This window comes from Chelonoidis abingdonii, chromosome 5, assembly GCF_003597395.2.
Source record: "Chelonoidis abingdonii isolate Lonesome George chromosome 5, CheloAbing_2.0, whole genome shotgun sequence".
In the NCBI taxonomy this organism is placed as follows: domain Eukaryota; kingdom Metazoa; phylum Chordata; order Testudines; family Testudinidae; genus Chelonoidis; species Chelonoidis abingdonii.
In genome coordinates this window covers 18535281-18553276 of record NC_133773.1, presented here as the reverse complement: position 1 = coordinate 18553276, position 17996 = coordinate 18535281, and the positions used below count along the sequence as shown (strand labels likewise).

Here is a 17996-nt window from a genome sequence, read left to right as displayed (position 1 = left end):
TATCAAGATCCACACACCCTTTTATCTTTGCAATATATGTTTGATCTAGTTTTTAACTTTTTTTTAGAAACAAAGAATCTTTTGTATTAAAACCTCCTTTATTGCAACATTAGTGTTTAGAATTTAAGTACACTAATGTCAGGAAGTTTGTCTTTCAGAACTGTAACTCAGCTACACTGTGTTGTGTGGTGTAAAAGTAGCATTTTCTACTCTGCATAGTATGTTATGGAATAGTTAAGAGCTGGCCAAACATTTAGGTCCAAGTCTGACAGGTGGTTATTAAAACTAAGTCCGCATCCCATTCCAGCTATTTAAAAAGGAAGATAATGCTGCCCACTTCTTGTTTACAATGTTACCTGAAAGTGAGAAAAGGCATCGTCACGGCACTGTTGTAGCAGATGTCGCAAGATATTTACCCGCCAGATGCGCTAAAGATTCATATGTCCCTTAATGCTTCAAACACCATTCCAGAGGACATCCATCCATGCTGATGACGGGTTCTGCTCATTAACAATCCACAGCAATGCAGACCGATGCAAGTTCATTTTCATTATCTGAGTCAGATGCCACCAGGAGAAGGTTGATTTTCTTTTTTGGTGGTTTGGGTTCTGTAGTTTCCGCAGCAGAGTGTTGCTCTTTTAAGACTTCTGAAAGCATGCTCTACACCTCATCCCTCTCAGATTTTGGAAGGCACTTCAAATTCTTAAACCTTGGATCTAGTGCTGTGGCTATCTTTAGAAATCTCACATTGGTACCTTCTTTGCATTTTGTGAATCTGCAGTGAAAGTGTTCTTAAAATGAACAACGTGTGCTGGGTCATCATCCAAGACTGCTGTAACATGAAATAGATGACAGAATGTGGGTAAAACAGGGCAGGGGATGTACAATTCTCCCTCAAAGAGTTCAGTCACAAATTTAATTAACGCATTGCTTTTCTAATAAGCATTATCAGAATGGAAGCATTCCTCTGGAATGGTGGCTGAAGCATGAAGGGGCATACAAATGGTTAGCGTATCTGGCACGTAAATACCTTACAATGCCAGCTACAAAAGTGCCATGCAAATTTCTGTTCTCACTTTCTGGTGACATTGTAAATAAGAAGAGGGCAGCATTATCTCCTGTAAATGTAAACAAACTTGTTTGTCTTAGCAGTTGGCTGAACAAGAAGTAGGACTGAGTGGACTTATAGGCTCTGAAGTTTTACATTGTTTTGTTTTTGAGTGCAGCTATGTAACAAAAAAAATCTACATTTGTAAGTTGCACTTTCACGACAAAGAAATTGCACTACAATACTTGTATGAGGTGAATTGAAAAATACTATTTCTTTCGTTTATCATTTTTACAGTGCAAATATTTGTAATAAAAATAATATACACTGATTTCAATTACAACACAGAATACAATATATATGAACGTAGAAAAACATCCAAAATATTTAATACATTTCAATTGATATTCTGTTGTTTAACAGTGCAATTAAAACTGGGATTAATCGCTATTAATTTTTTAAATCGGGATGAATTTTTTTTAGTTAATTGTGTTTGTTAACTGCGATTAATCAAGAGCTGTAATTATTTCTAATATGTTTTTCCTCTGTTTGCTCCCCCTATAAAGGAAGGCTTCCTGCTTGGAGAAGTGAAAGGTGAAGCCAAGAACAGCATTACTGACTCTCAGATGGATGATGTTGAAGTTGTTTATACAATCGGTGAGACTACGCTTGATTTCATTAGGACAGTGCATATGCTTAAGTACCTTATGAATCTGAGCCCCAGACTGGCAACAAAGACTACTGAATCTTGTCACAATGCTGTATTTAATTGTGGTATTTATCATTTTGTAAGATAATCTTTCATATTTCATCTTTTTTAACTTTTTGAAATTTTGACAAAAATATTAATGTAACAAAATATTTTATCTAATAGTTGTAGATATATGGAAACAAAAGTATGAGTTTGTTTTCTTGAATATATCTTCTATCCCAAGAAGTCACGTTAAAAACAGATTCTGCCTCTGACTCCTCCTGTTGCCTTGAGTAAGTCACCTAACCTCTTTTGGACCAAATTCAGTCCTGGTGAAATCTGGCATGACTTTGAATTCTGTGAAGTTCAGCTCATTTAGACCAGGTTGACTTTGGGTCCTTTTTTTGCAATCTGTAATAGGCATGCTATTTGCTTTTCTCAGAAGGTGCTCTGAGGATTAATTTATTAATATTTAAGTGCCTTGAAGATGAAAAGTGCTTACGTGTCAAAGACTATTTTATTATCAGAGAGACCAAGTGGGTGAGGTAATATCTTTTATTGGAGCAACTTCTCTTGGTGAGAGAGACAAGTTTTCGATTTTACACAGAGCTCTCCTTCAGGTTTTATCATCAAACGGGCTTTCAGATATTTCCAACCTGAAGTTAATTTAAAAACAAATTTCTGTAGAGGTATTACGTGCTGGGAAGTCTTATTTTTTTTTATGAATCTTTGAGAAGAAAAAATGAACATAATAGAAGCTGACACTGTGAAAAACATCACTTGAACATAATGTTATAAAAGTGAGTGCTATTGTAAGACTTAATACTCCCCTCTGCAATGAGTATTACTGTGGGAGAATTTGGACAAAGAAGAGGGTTTTGCATTTAGCTCTGAATGTTAAGAGGTTAGTTGTCCTTATTTCTTCTAGTAGTGAGTTCCATATTCTTGAGCCAGCTCATGTGCAAAGTTCTGCATCCTATAGTAATGAACCTACCCCAGTGGCCAACAGCTCTAGTGCTTCATTGGAACACAGCTCTTGTGTGAGGCTGTAGTCAGAGAGAGACTCTCTCTTAAATAACCAGGATCAATTCCATGCAGGATGTTGAAAATCAGGAGAGACACTGTATTGAATTAGATATTTGGAAAACATCCCGATTATTGTGAATACTACAGTAATACAAACTATAACTTTTTATTTATGAAACAACTATATTCTTGCATAAAAGTTTAACTGTAAGAATAATTCTGATGCTGAGTGCAAAATGAGAAAGACCATTACAATTAATTGGTATTAGGTACATATTCTTATGCCTTGATGGATCTGGGCCTTAACTGAAAAATACAAGGCAGTTTGAGTAAGTGTATTTTTTATCTTTACTCTTGTTCTCAAAAAACAAAGAGAACAAAATGGGAAAAAACGGCCATGATTCTTGCTTGGCAAAGCATGAGGGGGGAAAAAAAGAGTTTATTGAAAAATACACCTAAACATGTAGATGGTTTCCCTTTAGTCTTGAAAAACCACAGGATTATTTTTAAAAAGACTTATTATTGTATTTCCTGACCCAGTGTCAGTAGATATTAGAGTTTAGTGTTTGTTTTTAAGTTTTAAAGGTCCCTTGATAAAATTTTTACTTCTCATGAGGGTATGGCTATGAATATAGTCGGCAGAAGAATGAGAGTGCTGAGTATGTAGAGCCAGAGTAATATGTTGTTTTTCTTTCAGATATACAAAAACATATTCCATGCTATCAACTTTTCAGGTTAGTATCATTAACTAAACATGTACAATATTAAATGACTGATTTGTACATCAGTTAAGCTCACGTCCTATGGGTTAAGAAATAACGTAGCTAGTGGTGAATGACATATCAGCTTCTCCGAATGACACAGATATGAAATCCCTATGTATCCATTTGATACAATATTGTATTACTTTTAAGTACTTTTTATTAGCTGTATACTGTGTGCATCTATAAATACATATACTGTATACAACCCGTGTTATGAACAGCAGAACCATGGTCTGCACTGTGTGCACTTCCTAATCTTCCTGAGACTCATTCTAACATTAAAAATAGCTTCATTTAAAAAAGAAACAAACTTCTCATAGGTATAGAATTTCTCCCCAGATTTACACTGGCTTGAGGTAGTAACAGTTTTAAGGTTGGATATCTTATGACCCATCAAGGATAGAAGTGAAGGCATTAAAGCTTTATACCATAGGAAAGGGGAGAATGTCAACTTATCAGTGAGCTACACTTCACTTGCTTCTAGTTGTAGAAGATTCTTAGATAACTGGCATTAAATGTGATGTGTATAAAAATCTATTTTAGGTCATTTTTAGAGGCTTTAAAAATAGTCATTTTTCTTGTTTCTCCATGGCATGTACAGTTGAACTCGCAGTAGCAAGGTTCACAGGCAAAGGGATATGAAAAATAATCCCAATAAACAATTTTTATAATTCTCAAAACCTTAAAATGTTTTATAATAAAAATGATGTAGCCAATACAGAATACATCGCAATGTAGTATAAAGGTTTTGTTGGCATTCATTTGGGATTCGTATACCAGGATGGATGCTGTAGAACAATATAGATGACCCCACATCACTCAATACAGCGAGTCCAAACTCATGTTGCTAAAACCTTCAAGCCATGCAACACCACATCATTACTGACTTTATGTGACCATGGTTCAGGAAAGCCCTTAAGCATGTAATAAATCCATCCTTATTCCATTAAAATATTTAAACCTGTGTGTCACATTCCAGGTGCAGTCCAGACCAGTGAGAGGTTGTGTCACCACCTACCCTGTAACCCTGGTGCCTCACAATACTTTGCTGTTGTAGCTCCCAACCTGGGATGCTTACAAGCAGCCTAATGGCATGCAGGTCATGCCCTGAGTGTCTGTGTATGGCTACAGCTCTGACCCCAGCAGCCTGCCAGCAACACTCAAGTCACACTCTGGCTTCTACCAACTGTACTTACTACTTTTATGGTGATCTCAATACACTCCCAGTCCCAAATTTCCCCCAAAACATTTGTTCTGCACTATCCAGCCCTTTCCTGGGCTGTTAAGGCTGCATGGAGTCAATATGCAACAGTTTGTTATTTTAACTGGAGTTACCAAAACAGTTCAGTTTAAACACAACATTGGGTTAGTATTGATTAAAAAATAAAACAAGTTTATTTAACTACTAAGAGAGAGGTTTTAAGTGAGTACAAGTATAAGTAAAGTCAGAAATGGTTACAAGAGAAATAAAACACTTTATAGTAGCTAAAACTTAACCAGCTAGCCTTGGTTCAAGGTAAAATCCTCACCATGTGTTCCCAGCAACATTGCTGACCAAATTCTCAGGTCAGGAACTCCCCCAAAGTCAAAGGACTGGTTCCTTTGTCTTCTTAGGTGAAAGAGGGAAAGGGAGAGTTGCTGTGTTTTTGCCTTTCACTTTTATAGTCCACTCACCCTTTGAAATGCATTTCCCTAAGGGTTACCCCTAGATAAAGTTAATTCCAACTGTAAGGATGGAGCTATGGGGTCTCATTGTGAAAGAGATTCCATGCTGTTGTTTGCTAACATGCAGATTCATCTGTTCCTGCCCCCATTCTCTGACACTTGACAGGTGATTGCCAATCAACTTTGATGATACCTGGCTAGAGGCATCAGCTTGTCTTTTGTCTTTGAGAAACTAGTTTACCCAATTCCCAGATTTGTCTGGTAAACACATTGTAGTCGTAATTTCAGCTTATGTTCATAATTGTTAATATACATTTCATATAAACATTACACAAGAATATTGATTATCATTGTGGTGTTCGTTTTTAAATGATACCTCAATAAGGCATATTTTGCACAAAAACTATTACACTGGTGTGTGGGGTGAATATGGGGTGCTTTTGGTCACACTGTTCTTAAATGCTTTGCTAAATCGGGGCCTCTATCTGTATTGGAATGTGAATAACAGATGCCATTATTTCAAAATCACTTTAAGACAGGTCTAATTTTTTGGATTATTGTTAAGTGTAAATAAGAAAATCAGGATGTACTGGGAGGGTGTTTCCCACAAGACTTGTTTTAAGCATTTGATTAGATTGAAATGAAGTGGCTGCTAGATTATTTTAAGTATTTACTTCGGAACTGTAACCTTTTATTCTCTGATCCTTCTAATGATCTCTTCCAGCTTTTATAACTCTGCGGGTAAACTGAATGAGCCTGAACTGAAGAAAATATTATCAGGTTGCAAAAAGGTATTTTATTTTTAAAAATAATCCATACCCTGGGGTTTTATGCAGGGCATTGTGCTGACTCTGTGTAATTGCTATGTTGATTCACAGTTTAGTTATCTGTTTCATTCCATAATCTCACTTTAGGTGTTTATTCCCTTTTGTTGTCTTTTCAGCCCATGACAAAAGTCCAAACTGTACTGAAATTTGGTCCTCACAAAGCAATCCTTTTTTTTTTTTTTATTTAGGGTTGGGGAATACTTATTCCCTCTTCTGCTGCTGTTGGATTTTTTTTCTCATCTCCCAAGTGAACCATTTAAGCACTGCAGTGAGATCATATGGCCTCTTCTGTATTTGGATCAGAGAAATGTTTTTCATTTCAAACAGTTCGCTTGAAACACAGATAGTTGGATTTTAGTTTACTGGAATTTTAGTATATGCATTGAAAGAGTTTGCCCTTTCATTTACTCAATCAGATTGGCATCCTCTTGTCTGACTTAAAATACAAATACTGTACATACTTGCCCATAAGCCAAATTTTTTAGTAAAAAAGGGAAGCATCAGAGAAGGTGGTCGTCTTATGAACGGGTAGGGCAGGGGTAGTTCTAATGGAACTACTTGTGTTTAAGTGATTTGCTGAATAGGGATGGTACTACTTGTGTGTTTAAAGTCAAGCCTGTACTTTTATGTTTGCTGAATCAGGGTCTACGATCTTAAAGAATTCCAGTTCAGTTCAGGGCTGACCTCTCTTCCGACTTTTTCACACGTGTGTTTTATTATGTGGTGTAATGCTAGGGAATGGTAACACTGATTAGATAAATCTTTTTTTTTTTTTTCCTACCCAGAATGTGATAGGCTGGTACAAATTCAGACGTAATACAGACCAGACAATGACATTCCGAGAGAGACTTCTTCACAGGAATTTACAGTCATACTTATCAAATCAGGGTCTTGTCTTTCTGTTACTAACTTCCAGTATAACTACAGAAAGCTGTTCCACTTACAGACTGGAACATGCTTTGCATAGACCACAAGACGGGTAAGTACCTCTCAGTTGATGTTCTAATTCTAGTAGGGCATGGGAATGTGTATGATATGATATGTTGTTCATTTTTTCTAGTACTTCTGACCAAAATTACTTGACTGATTCACTTAGGAAACCTGTTGATTTTCTTCATGGAAACCATCTTCAAGTAAACTAGACAAAGTTAGCAAAACAAAGGTAGAAATGATTCTTTATACTGGTAGATCCTCCCCTCTCCCTTGTAAATTGGATGGACATCTTTCTGTACATTTTTCTCTCTCTAGTTTCTTTCATTTAAACACTCTGCCCTCAGCCCTTTGTTTTCTCAGCTTCAAGTTTTCCAAGCAGTATTTGCAGCCCAAGATATAATTAAGTGATCTTGCAAGTCTTTATGTTCTGTCATCATGTTTTTTTTTTTTATTTTTGAGGAACCTTATAGCAGATGTAGAGAAATCTTTATCAATGACTGTTCTTAGTCTCTGACAAAGTTCCCCTGGCATACGCAAAGAACAACATATACCAGTTCCTGTATTGATTTCATCACTCTTAATTTGTATCAAATTAACCACCAAGCTATTTAAATTATTGGCAGTTCTTTTTAGACAATCTGGGAACTCGAGTCCTTGCCAGCAGCAAACCATCTACGTTAGAGTGGGTCATAAGTTTTCTGATAAAACATTTTTCCATTGGAAAATGTGAATTAGTTGTTCTGTGGGAATATGTATATTTTGACAAAATTTGGATGGAAACCAGGCAGGTTTCTGATGGGACAGAACCCTGCCTGGTTTCCTGCCATTTTGTCCGCCTGACTCCTTGGCAGCCCTGGTTCTCAGGCTCCTGGCTCCTGAGAAGCATCATCTCCTTGCAGCTTGCCTGGGAGCCCTGGTTCCCAAGCTCATCTGCATCCCTAGTTTCCAGGCTCCCAGGGTTCCCTTGCTCCACATCAACTCTCCAGGTAGCTGCCTCACCTGGAGGAGAACTTGACAGCCAGGAATCCCAAACCATATTTTGAGATTTCATTGGAGGCCCCCGAGGAATGGATTTGGAGACCTCTTGGTCATTAATTAAGAGGCTGGATTTTCAGTCTTTGATAAAGATCTTCTGACAAATATTAATTTTGGCATTTGTTTTAAAACACAAAATCAGAATGCTTAAAACTGAATTAAATAAGAATCACTTCCCCTTTCAATCAGGTTTCCTTTCTTGATACCTGTGATGTCAGAATTCTACTGATGGCCTTTCAGGAAAAAATATTTAAAAAAAACAAAAAAACTTTCAGGTCACCTTTCTGCATGATAAGAAGAGAAAAGAGGAGGATGCACTTTTTTCCACTTTTATGGGTAACCTTTAACAGACAAAGCTTTGCTACTGTCAATTGTGTTGAACAGACCTTCATTGCAATAAGTGGATGATGTTAGAGGTTAAGGTAAAGGGAGCATGAGCCAGCCAGTTGACAGTAGATCAACCATTTGAACATCACTAATGAAGTATATAGATCCTAAGGAGAATGGAAGTCACGTATCCTAGAATAAACAAGAAACAAACCATGCTCACACTGGAAACCGTTTACATTTGATTCCTTTGCATCCTCTCTCTGCTAGAGCTTGGAAACGATTGTCATAACCAATCATCATTCAATTTTTAAGACTCTCTTGCTTGTGTTTAAAGAGTTCCCTTGATTACTTTGCAAACCAATTGATGGCATGCTGTCCTAATCAAAAAGACACACTGCCAGGGAGCTTTGTCCTGAAACTTTAAGTTTTACAAAACCTAAAATTAAAGGGAGCGCCTCAGTTCAGAATTACAGGTTTTTTTACTTGTATTGCAAATGACACCTTAAAATATTATACCTGAAAGCAACAAATATTTTGGTTTTTGCTGTTTATGTAGTATGATTTTACATTTCAGCTTGGACAATGAAATTAGATTAATCAGTTTCTGGTCTGTTTCTCTTGCAAGGTACAGTATCAAGTTTCAGTTGCAGATGTTGTAAGGGAATGGTCATGTGTTTAAAAACAGTGTCTCTGTGTAAATAAATTAAATAAAAACATCAATCTTCTAATTACCTAGATTTTGTCTGTGTTCCTGCCTGGAAGCTTGGTTTTACAAAACCTAGCTTTTGAACCAAATCTAATTGTACACTGTATTTCTAATACAAATGTCTTCATGGCTTTAACATTTCAGTTGAATACAGTGTGGCTTTTATATAATGAAAGGGAATGTTTAGATGTAAACAAACACTACAGTGTTAACAAATCAGAACCTAAAAGTAAAACTGCCTCAAAACTAACTTAAACGTTTTGATTCATTGTCAAAAAAATAAGTGTAACCTTAAATAGTACAAATAAGTAAACTCATCTTTAAAAATACCTTTTTCAATAACTAGATTAAAAAAGAAAATAGTAATTTAGCGAAGGAAACATGAATTCTCCTTTTGGTATTTTACATATTCAAAAACATTTTAAAATAGTAACATAAACTTAAACACGGGAAAACTTGAGGAAATGTGACCTTAACTGGACTTTTGACCCATGTGTTAAATTTCATATGTAATGACAAAGACCCTGATCCTATAAGCTATGTATGCCGTCAACCATGTAAAGCCCAACTTCAGTAGGGCTTTACGCAGAGTTTCCCTTTGCAGAACAATTTATAGACTTTAACGTCAGAAGGGACCATTATGATCATCTAGTCTGACCTCCTGCACAGTGCAGGCCACAGAATCTCACCCATCTACTTCAATAACAAACCTCTAACCTATGTCTGAGTTATTGAAGTCCTCAGATTGTGGTTTGAAGACCTCAAGCTGCAGAGAATCCTCCAGCAAGTGACTTGCAGGATCAGAGCCAAAATACAGAAACCAATGTTATTTCCAGCGTTTCAAATATTGAGTAATAGTTCATAATAAATTTACTGTGATGTGGATAGGGCCATGCTCACCAATTATAGGGTATATAATTTTAGCATTTGGGGCCTGCTGCAAAGCCAGCTGAAGTCAATGGCAGTTTTTTCATTGACTTCAGTGAGCTTTAGAGAAAGCTGAAAGTGAACACCTTCATGAAGTAGACTTTTTACTCGTAGATGCTGCTGTCTCCCCCAAGGGGGAAAAATCTGTATGAGAGTCTCAGATCTTATGGGCTTGCTTCATTTATGGCTGAACAAAGCTAGGTTCACTATATGATATACTGAGTTCCATAAGAATGGCCATACGGGTCAGACCAATGGTCCATCTAACCCAGTATCCTGTCTTCCAGCACTGACTGGTGCCAGATGCTTCAGAGGGAATGAACAGAACTGGGCAATTTACTGAGCTGTTGTCCAGTCCCAGCTTCTACTAGTCAGAGCTTTAGGGGTACCCAGGTGATCAGGGAGTTGTGACCCTGATCATCTTGGCTAATAGCCATTGATGGACCTGACCTCCATAAACTTTATCTAATTCTTTTTTTAACCCAGTTATACTTTTGGCCTGTACAGCATCCGCTGGCAACAAGTTCCACACGTTGACTGTGTTTTGTGTGAAGAAGTACTTCCTTATGTTAGTTATAAACCTATTATTTCATTGGGTGACCTCTGGTTCACATGTTATGTGAAGGAGTAAATAACTCTTCATTATTCACTTTCTCCACACACTTTGTGATTTTATAGACTTCTGTCATACTGCCTCTCAGTCATTTCTTTTCTAAACTGAACAGTCTCAGTCTTCTTAATTTCTCCTCATATGGAAACTGTTCCATATCCTTAATCATTTTTGCTATCCTTCTCTGTACTTTTTTTAATATCATTTTTGAAATGGGGGGACCAGAACTGCATGCAGTATTCAAAGTGTAGGCATACCATGGATTTGTGCGGTGGCATATTTTCTGTCTTATTATCTAACCCTGTCCTAGTGGTTCCTAACATTGTTTGCTTTTTTGACTCCCTCTGCACATTCAGCAGATATTTTCAGAGAAATACCCACAGTGATTTCAAGATCTTTCTTGAGTGACAACAGCTAATTTAGACCCTAGCATTTTGTATATATCGTTGGGATTATATTTTCCAAAGTGCATTACTTTGCATTTATCTACATTTGAATTTGGTCTGCCATGTTGTTGACCAGTCATACAGTTTTGTGAGATCCTTTTGTAGTTCTTCGCAGTCTGGGACTTAACTATCCTGAGTAATTTTCTGTCTGCAAACTTTGCCACCTAACTGTTTATCCCTTTTTCCAGATCACTTATGAATATGCTGAACAGACCTAGTCCCTATACAAATCCTTGAGAGACCCCACTATTTACCTACCCTGTGAAACTGACCATTTATTCCCACCCTTTGTTTCCTCTTAAAACCAGTTACTGATCCATGAGAGGACCATCCCTCTTATCCCATGACTGCGTATTTTGCTTAAGAGCCTTTGATGAGGGATCATGTCAAAAGCTTTCTGAAAGTCTAAGTACACTATATCCACTGGATCACCCTTGTCCATGTTTGTTGATCATCTCAAAGAATTCTAATATATGGGTGAGGCATGATTTCCCTTTACAGGAGTGATGTTGACTCTTCCCCAACATACTGTGTTCATCTCTGTGTCTGATAATTTTGTTCTTTACTATAGTTTCAACCAATTCATCTCATACTGAAGTTTATTCCTCTGTGAGAATTAATAAAATGGAATTCTGTATCGTACATTTTTAAGATAAAGAATATCTTTCACAGAGACACCACTACATCTAAAACTTACAGTGATGCATTTTTATGTTCTTGCCTTTTTTAAAAAGTCTTTTCCAGAAAGTTCCTCTGGTAGTTGCCAACTTGGGTATGGCAGAACAGCAAGGTTACAGAACTGTGTCTGGCTCCTGTATTTCTGATGGCTTTGGCAGAGCAGTAATAAAACACAGGTAGGAATGATGCATTTTTTTCATATTCAGCTTGTTTCTTTTAATGATATTTTGTAGATTTCAGAAACTGACATACTGGGAAGGAACCAGCAGTTTGACACTTTCCGAACCATAAAGAGTGGGAAAAAAATATTTGTATTAAATTTTACCTACAGTGTCTCATCTGATACACCCCACAGGTAACCTTCATAACTGAAAGATTTTGTATTAAATAATATGTGCCAAAGAAGATTTGAAGGGTAGTTGAACTCTTCTTCTCTAAATGCAAATCAATGACCAGTTCACAATTTTGGGTCTATGCTTCTTTGTATCCAGATGTACAGTGCTTCATAGGTAAAATTCTAACCCATTAAACCTCTTCAGCAAGAGATGCAACCCTAATTTGCTAGTCAGGTATAACAATCACCTCAACTTTTGTTTTGTAATTCATTGCTTTTCCCTAGCTTTTGGCCAAGCTCAGTTGTCATATCAAATTGAATTAACACTATCAGCGTCAAAATAATGTTGTGTACAAAATGTCTTTACCTACATTATTATTAATACCTTAAATTATTTAAATTAAATCTAATTTAATGCTCTTTGTTCTTTGCATTTCTATAGGTTGGTCAATGAAGTTGAGGTCATTTTTGTTTAGTTGATTTTTCGTATTCTTGGTGCTGCTGGATTTTTGTTTCAAGAACAATTTATTTAAAAAATAAATCTATAAGCAATCAATTGAAACATTTCTAATGAAATTTTAAAAAGTCCATAGAAATAATTCTGTTAGGTTTGTAACATCTTGCTTTTACAAAATCTAAATGTGGGGCCAGATAAGAGTTTTTCCTTAACTATAATATTACTTTGCCCTCTCTCACCTTCTGAGGATCTGACAATGATTATACTTACTAACAAATTAAGCATCTTGACACCTCTGGAAAGATAGCTAGAGACTATCCCCATATCACAGTTGGGGAAACAAAGACACAGAAGTTAAATAAGTTGCCCAGAGTCACTCAAGAATCTGTAGAAGAGCTGGGAATACAACCCATATGTTATGAGCCTACAGTATGGAGACTACATCCTGCACTTAGAGGGACACTCTCAAATCTTTCTTTCTAATGTTTGAGTCTGCAACTGGCTGGTGAGATGTTTCATACAACTTGGCATTGTGCTCCTCTACACCCTAATAGGTCCATCAATGGCAGTTAGCCAGGATGGACAGGGATGGTGTCTCTAGGCTCCGTTTGCCAGAAGCTGGGAATGGGCGACACGGGATGGATCACTTGGTGATTATCTGTTATGTTCATTCCCTCTGGGGCACCTGGCATTGGCCACTATTGGGAGACAGGATACTGAGCTAGATGGACCTTTGGTTTGACCCAGGATGGCCATTTTTATGTTCTACCATGCCCCTATATGAGGGACTCTCAGCAGCTTTCCTCTGGGCACTGCCCCCTGCCCTGCTCTATCCTCACGTCTGCCACTCTGCCCAGCTCCTTCCTGTGGACTTCGATACCTGCTTGGCCTATTCTTCCAATAGGTTCAAATCTGCACTGCTCTCTCCTTCCCCAGGATGCTTTCCCTCACTTCTCCCAGCTCCCTCTCCAGAAGACTGTTTTTGTCTGGCTGCCTGAGGCCCTGACCCTACATAAGCAATGCGCAGTTGGTTGGAGAAGAGGGGCACACATTCTCATGGCTTGCAGCCTCTTGCCCCTACACTACTGTGTGAGAATGAAAGGAACAGATCCCTGTTGCTACCAAGCTGCCTCCAGTCCCCTGTGCTACAGCTGCCCACATAGAGTGCAGCATTCCTGCTCGGCATATGAAGGGAGCAGCCTATCTGCAGGAGTCAGTAGGCCCTGCAGCTGCTTTTGTTGTGGACACCCAGAATTGCAGTGCAATCCTAACAGCTAAGGCTACCATCAGTGGTGGCAGCAGCAGCTATAGCTCAGCTAGAAGTCCTGCAGTACCAGGAAAAAAATGTGTAGAACCACTAATATGTTCCCAGCTGCATGCCCGTGTTTCCCTTAATCTGAGAACCTCTGCTACAGCCCACTGTACAGAGATGTATTTAGGTTATTTACTTGTATATGTATTATCTAACCCCTTTACCACAGATTCTGGATCTGAGGAGAGGATAAAATCACAAAACATCTTATTTAATAAAAGTTTGAAGAAACAAGTATCCCCCAGTGAAAGGTGTACTGTTAATCAGTAGTTACTGGGGTGGTGCATACTAAGTAAAAACATATACAAGTATATCTGTAAAGTATGCAACCTCCCTCTCACTCCCCTCCCTTATTGTATATTTACATGGGACTTTAGATAGAACCTTTGCCTAAAGAGCTTACAGTAGACGACTAGACTGGGGTTTTTAAATGGGAGTGAAGACTAATTATTATCTCCCTTTACAGGCTGAACAACTGCATTATCCTACTTATGTTTCACCCAACCCCTGCTGGTATTTTTGCTGTCTGGTAACCATTTTAGTCTTGGAGTCCAGAGACCTACAGTTTATATTCTAAAACAAAAGTAAAAGCCAAAAGTCCACATTGCTCCTTTTTGAAAACCTGTTATGCTTAGGGAATTACTGCTGAGGTATAAGTTAGACTTTAGTGAACAAAAGCATCACTCAGTACACATGCGTAGTTAAGTTTAATTCTACATTGGGCTTCTTTTTGTGTCTAAAGGTCAGAATTTTTTTATGAAGATGGATCACTAAAAGAGGTTCATAAGATTAATGAAATGTATGCCACCTTGCAGGAGGAATTGAAGGTAGGTCATTAACTTTCAGAAAAGCATGTGTTGTTAAATCTTAGATCAGGAGTAGGCAACCCATGGCGCATGTGCCGAAGGCAGCACTCAAGCTGATTTTCAGTGGCACTCACGCTCCCAGGTCCTGGCCACCGGTCCTGGGGGCTCGGCGTTTTAATTTAATTTTAAATGAAGCTTCTTAAACATTTTAAAAATGTTATTTACTTTACATATAACAATAGTTTAGTTATATATTATAGACTTATAGAAAGAAACCTTCTAAAAATGTTAAAATATATTAGTGGCATGCGAAACCTTAGATTTCGTGCCCGCAGCAGTGGGGAGCCTATAGCTCTTTAAATCTCAGCCGCGTCCGGGATTCATAGGGCTCTGGGCTGCCGGCAGTGGCGGGGAGCCCAGAGTCCTTTAAATCCCAGCTGTGGCCGGGATTCATAGGCCTCTGGGCTGCCGGCAGCGGCGGGAAGCCCAGAGCCCTTTAAATCCCAGCCGCAGCCAGGATTCAAAAGGCTTCTGACTGCCGAGCGCAGGAGCCCAGACTGTTTAAATCTCACCCGCAGATTTCAAGGGCTCTGGGCTGCTGCACGGCGGGAGCTCAAGGAGTGTGGGAGTACGCCTGCCCTCTCCTGGGACTCACAGTGACTCAGCAGCAGTAAAACAAAGGTTATTGGACAACAGGATGCAGATTCACAGCAGAGCTGTTGGCACTGTCAGGACCCTCAATTGAGTCCTTGGGTTCGGGCTTGGATCCCGTTAGATACCCTGATTCCCCCACCAGCCCAACCGAAATCCTCCAGCGCCTTCCTTCATAGTCTCGCAAGTGTTGACTCCTTCCTGCTAGTCAGTTACAGCTCAAGTATTGTCCATCCCTACAACTCTCCCTGCTCTCCATCCCCATGCAGACAGCCCTATCCATCACATCTCTTCCTCGAGACGAACTGAGCGGTCATCTGCCCAGTGACCTGGGGAAGTTCAGGCCCCTCTCCGGACAACGCGTCCGCTTCAGGTTGCATTCCTTCAATGGACACGCCCACGTCATAATCTGCAGGAGGGTCACCTTAGAGTTGGCATTGCTCTTTACCTGGTGCAGCCAGTCAGGGAGAGTGGTCGTTACATGGTGAGTGTACAGAGGATGCTTCCAGTTTCTAAGGCCACAACCATGGCCAGCATTCCTTCTCGATGGCTGCGTAGTTTGTTCTGGGTAGCAACTTCTTGCTCAGGTAGACGATGGGGTGTTCCCTTTTACCTCCGCATTAAACGCCTCAGTCCCGTGTCTGAGCATCGGTGAACCATAAGGTTGTTCAAATCTGGGTTTCAGCTGGGCCACTAACCAGAGCTTCTTCATAGCCGGCGAGGCTCTGCACTGCTTGTCCGACACCTTATCTGCTTCCCCTTTGCACAGTCATGGATGGGGGGGCTATGTGCTAAGTGGGCACGAACCTTTTGATATCCCCATCCCAATAAGGCCGGACCTGCTTTTTGTTGGGGGCGGCCAGTTCTGATCACTCCACCGTGGCTGGTTCCAGCTTTAGGCGCTGCCCTACCCGATGCCAGGTAGATACTCAGCCATCCACTTGCCTTCGCAGCCTTTACGGTTAACCCGCTCCTGGATCGGTCCAGCACTTGTTTACTTGGCTCGTGTCTCCCAGTCTGGCTGAGACGCAGTGTGTCATACGCCATGGCAAACTCTCCATCCCCTCAGAGCGATCCAGTGCTGGAATGCTGGTGCTCCTTGAGGCCAGGGCAGGGTCGAACTCATAGAGCCCAGAGGGGTGATAAAGGCCAATTTCAGCTGGCATTGCGTCAGCGGCACTTGCAGTAGCTCTTGGTAAGATCCTGGTGGTGAGATACCGAGCGCCTCCAGCTTGTCTAAGAGCTCGTCAGGCCTGGGATGGTAGGCATCAGATACGGTGACGGCATTGACATTTCGATAGTCCACTAGACGGATCAACCCTCCTTTGGGACCAGCACACTGCGAGCCAAGGGCTGGAAGAACGGCTGGATCCACCCAAAGCCACATTCGACTCTTCTTATAGTCTGGGCAGTTTCCCAGTGACCCAAAATGGAGAATTTATAGGAGATGTGACCCAGTCTCCACTGATGCATTCAAATTAGGCGCAGGTGGGGAATTAGTGGTCCAGCTGTCGTACGATGGAGCACCCCTGCTATTCAGCATCTGGCAGGTTAGCTGATCAGAGAGGGGTTTGTCCGGAATAGATCCACTAAAGGGTCATCTCCCTGCTCTCCAATGTCCCCACGCCACCACACATTCCTGTCTAGTAGCTTCATCATATTCACAGTACAGCCGGCTGATGTGCCCGGTTTCGACAGCTCACACAAGTTTACCTCATTTAGTTGGTATAATTGAAGGCGCCTTCCAGCACTGGAGTTGTTGGTTTCCTCACAGGGATAGGACTCACCATGATCCCGGTGGCAAAAAAGCCCGCGCCGTGGGTGCATACCAGACCTTTTGCATCCTCGTGGTCGGGCAGATTCTCCCTTCGGCCTATGCTCGGCAAGTCTTTCTGAAGGTCAGGAATATTCCACTACTGATCTCCATCGGGCGGCTTCCCTCCCATTCTCTATCATGCAGGTTAGGGCTCCACTACCCCCTTCCGATTACAACAGTGAAGCGAACCCGGTAGATCCTGGGTACTCCCTGTACCGACAACAGGTGATGTAAGACTTCGTCCCGTCCTGCATGGTGCTGGTTCATAAATGTTTTTAGGCATCATTTCAGCATCCTGTTGACATTTCCACAGCCCGTTGGACTGGGGTGATACGCTGAGGCCCAGTATGGCCGACCCACATTTTCCCAACAAGCACGGAGCATGGCTTGAATGAAGTTGGACCCTGGTCCGTTACAGATTCCTTGGAGGACCACCACAGCTGAAAATTTCAGCAGTGCATCTGCCACACCTTGCTTCGATAGAGGACAAGGCACGCTCGGAGGAGTGGAATCTCATCACCCCCCCCCCCCCCCCCCCCCCCCCCCCTCGAGACATGTATTTCTTCCCGACAAAGTCGTCTTGCTGCGAGGTCCTACTATGTCCATGGCACCTTCTGGAAAGGTTCTTCATAGTGATGGTAAGCCTCAACGCCGTTTCCACTTGTCCGGGCCTCCCCCTCGCGGGGTCACAGGATTGGCAGTACTGTCGGACCTGGGTAAAGACCCCAGGCCAGTAAAAGTTCTGTAGCAGCATCTGCCTAGTGTGCCAGATTCCCTGGTGCCCTGCGAGAGGGATGTCATGGGCCAGGTACAGCAGCTTGTGGCAAAACTTCTGGGGAACCACCAGCTGCCTCCTGATCCCCCATGACTCTACTTCCTCTGGGGGAGCCCATTCTTGGCACAGCAACCCCTTCTCCCACAGAAACCTCTCCTT

General features: G+C 40.5%; 1 protein-coding gene across 1 annotated transcript in view; it reads left to right on the top strand.

Annotated features, from left to right (window-relative positions):
• Nucleotides 1-1590: 1590 nt before the first annotated feature.
• The window catches only part of ABRAXAS1 (abraxas 1, BRCA1 A complex subunit), a 23077-nt gene continuing 6671 nt past the window's right edge, over nt 1591-17996 (top strand). The window contains exons 1-6 of the mRNA XM_032800403.2: nt 1591-1705; nt 3463-3499; nt 5919-5985; nt 6807-7000; nt 11743-11862; nt 14532-14616. Coding sequence (XP_032656294.2) covers nt 1675-1705; nt 3463-3499; nt 5919-5985; nt 6807-7000; nt 11743-11862; nt 14532-14616 — 534 coding nt within the window. The 5' untranslated portion in view covers nt 1591-1674. The remainder of the gene's footprint in view (nt 1706-3462; nt 3500-5918; nt 5986-6806; nt 7001-11742; nt 11863-14531; nt 14617-17996) is intronic.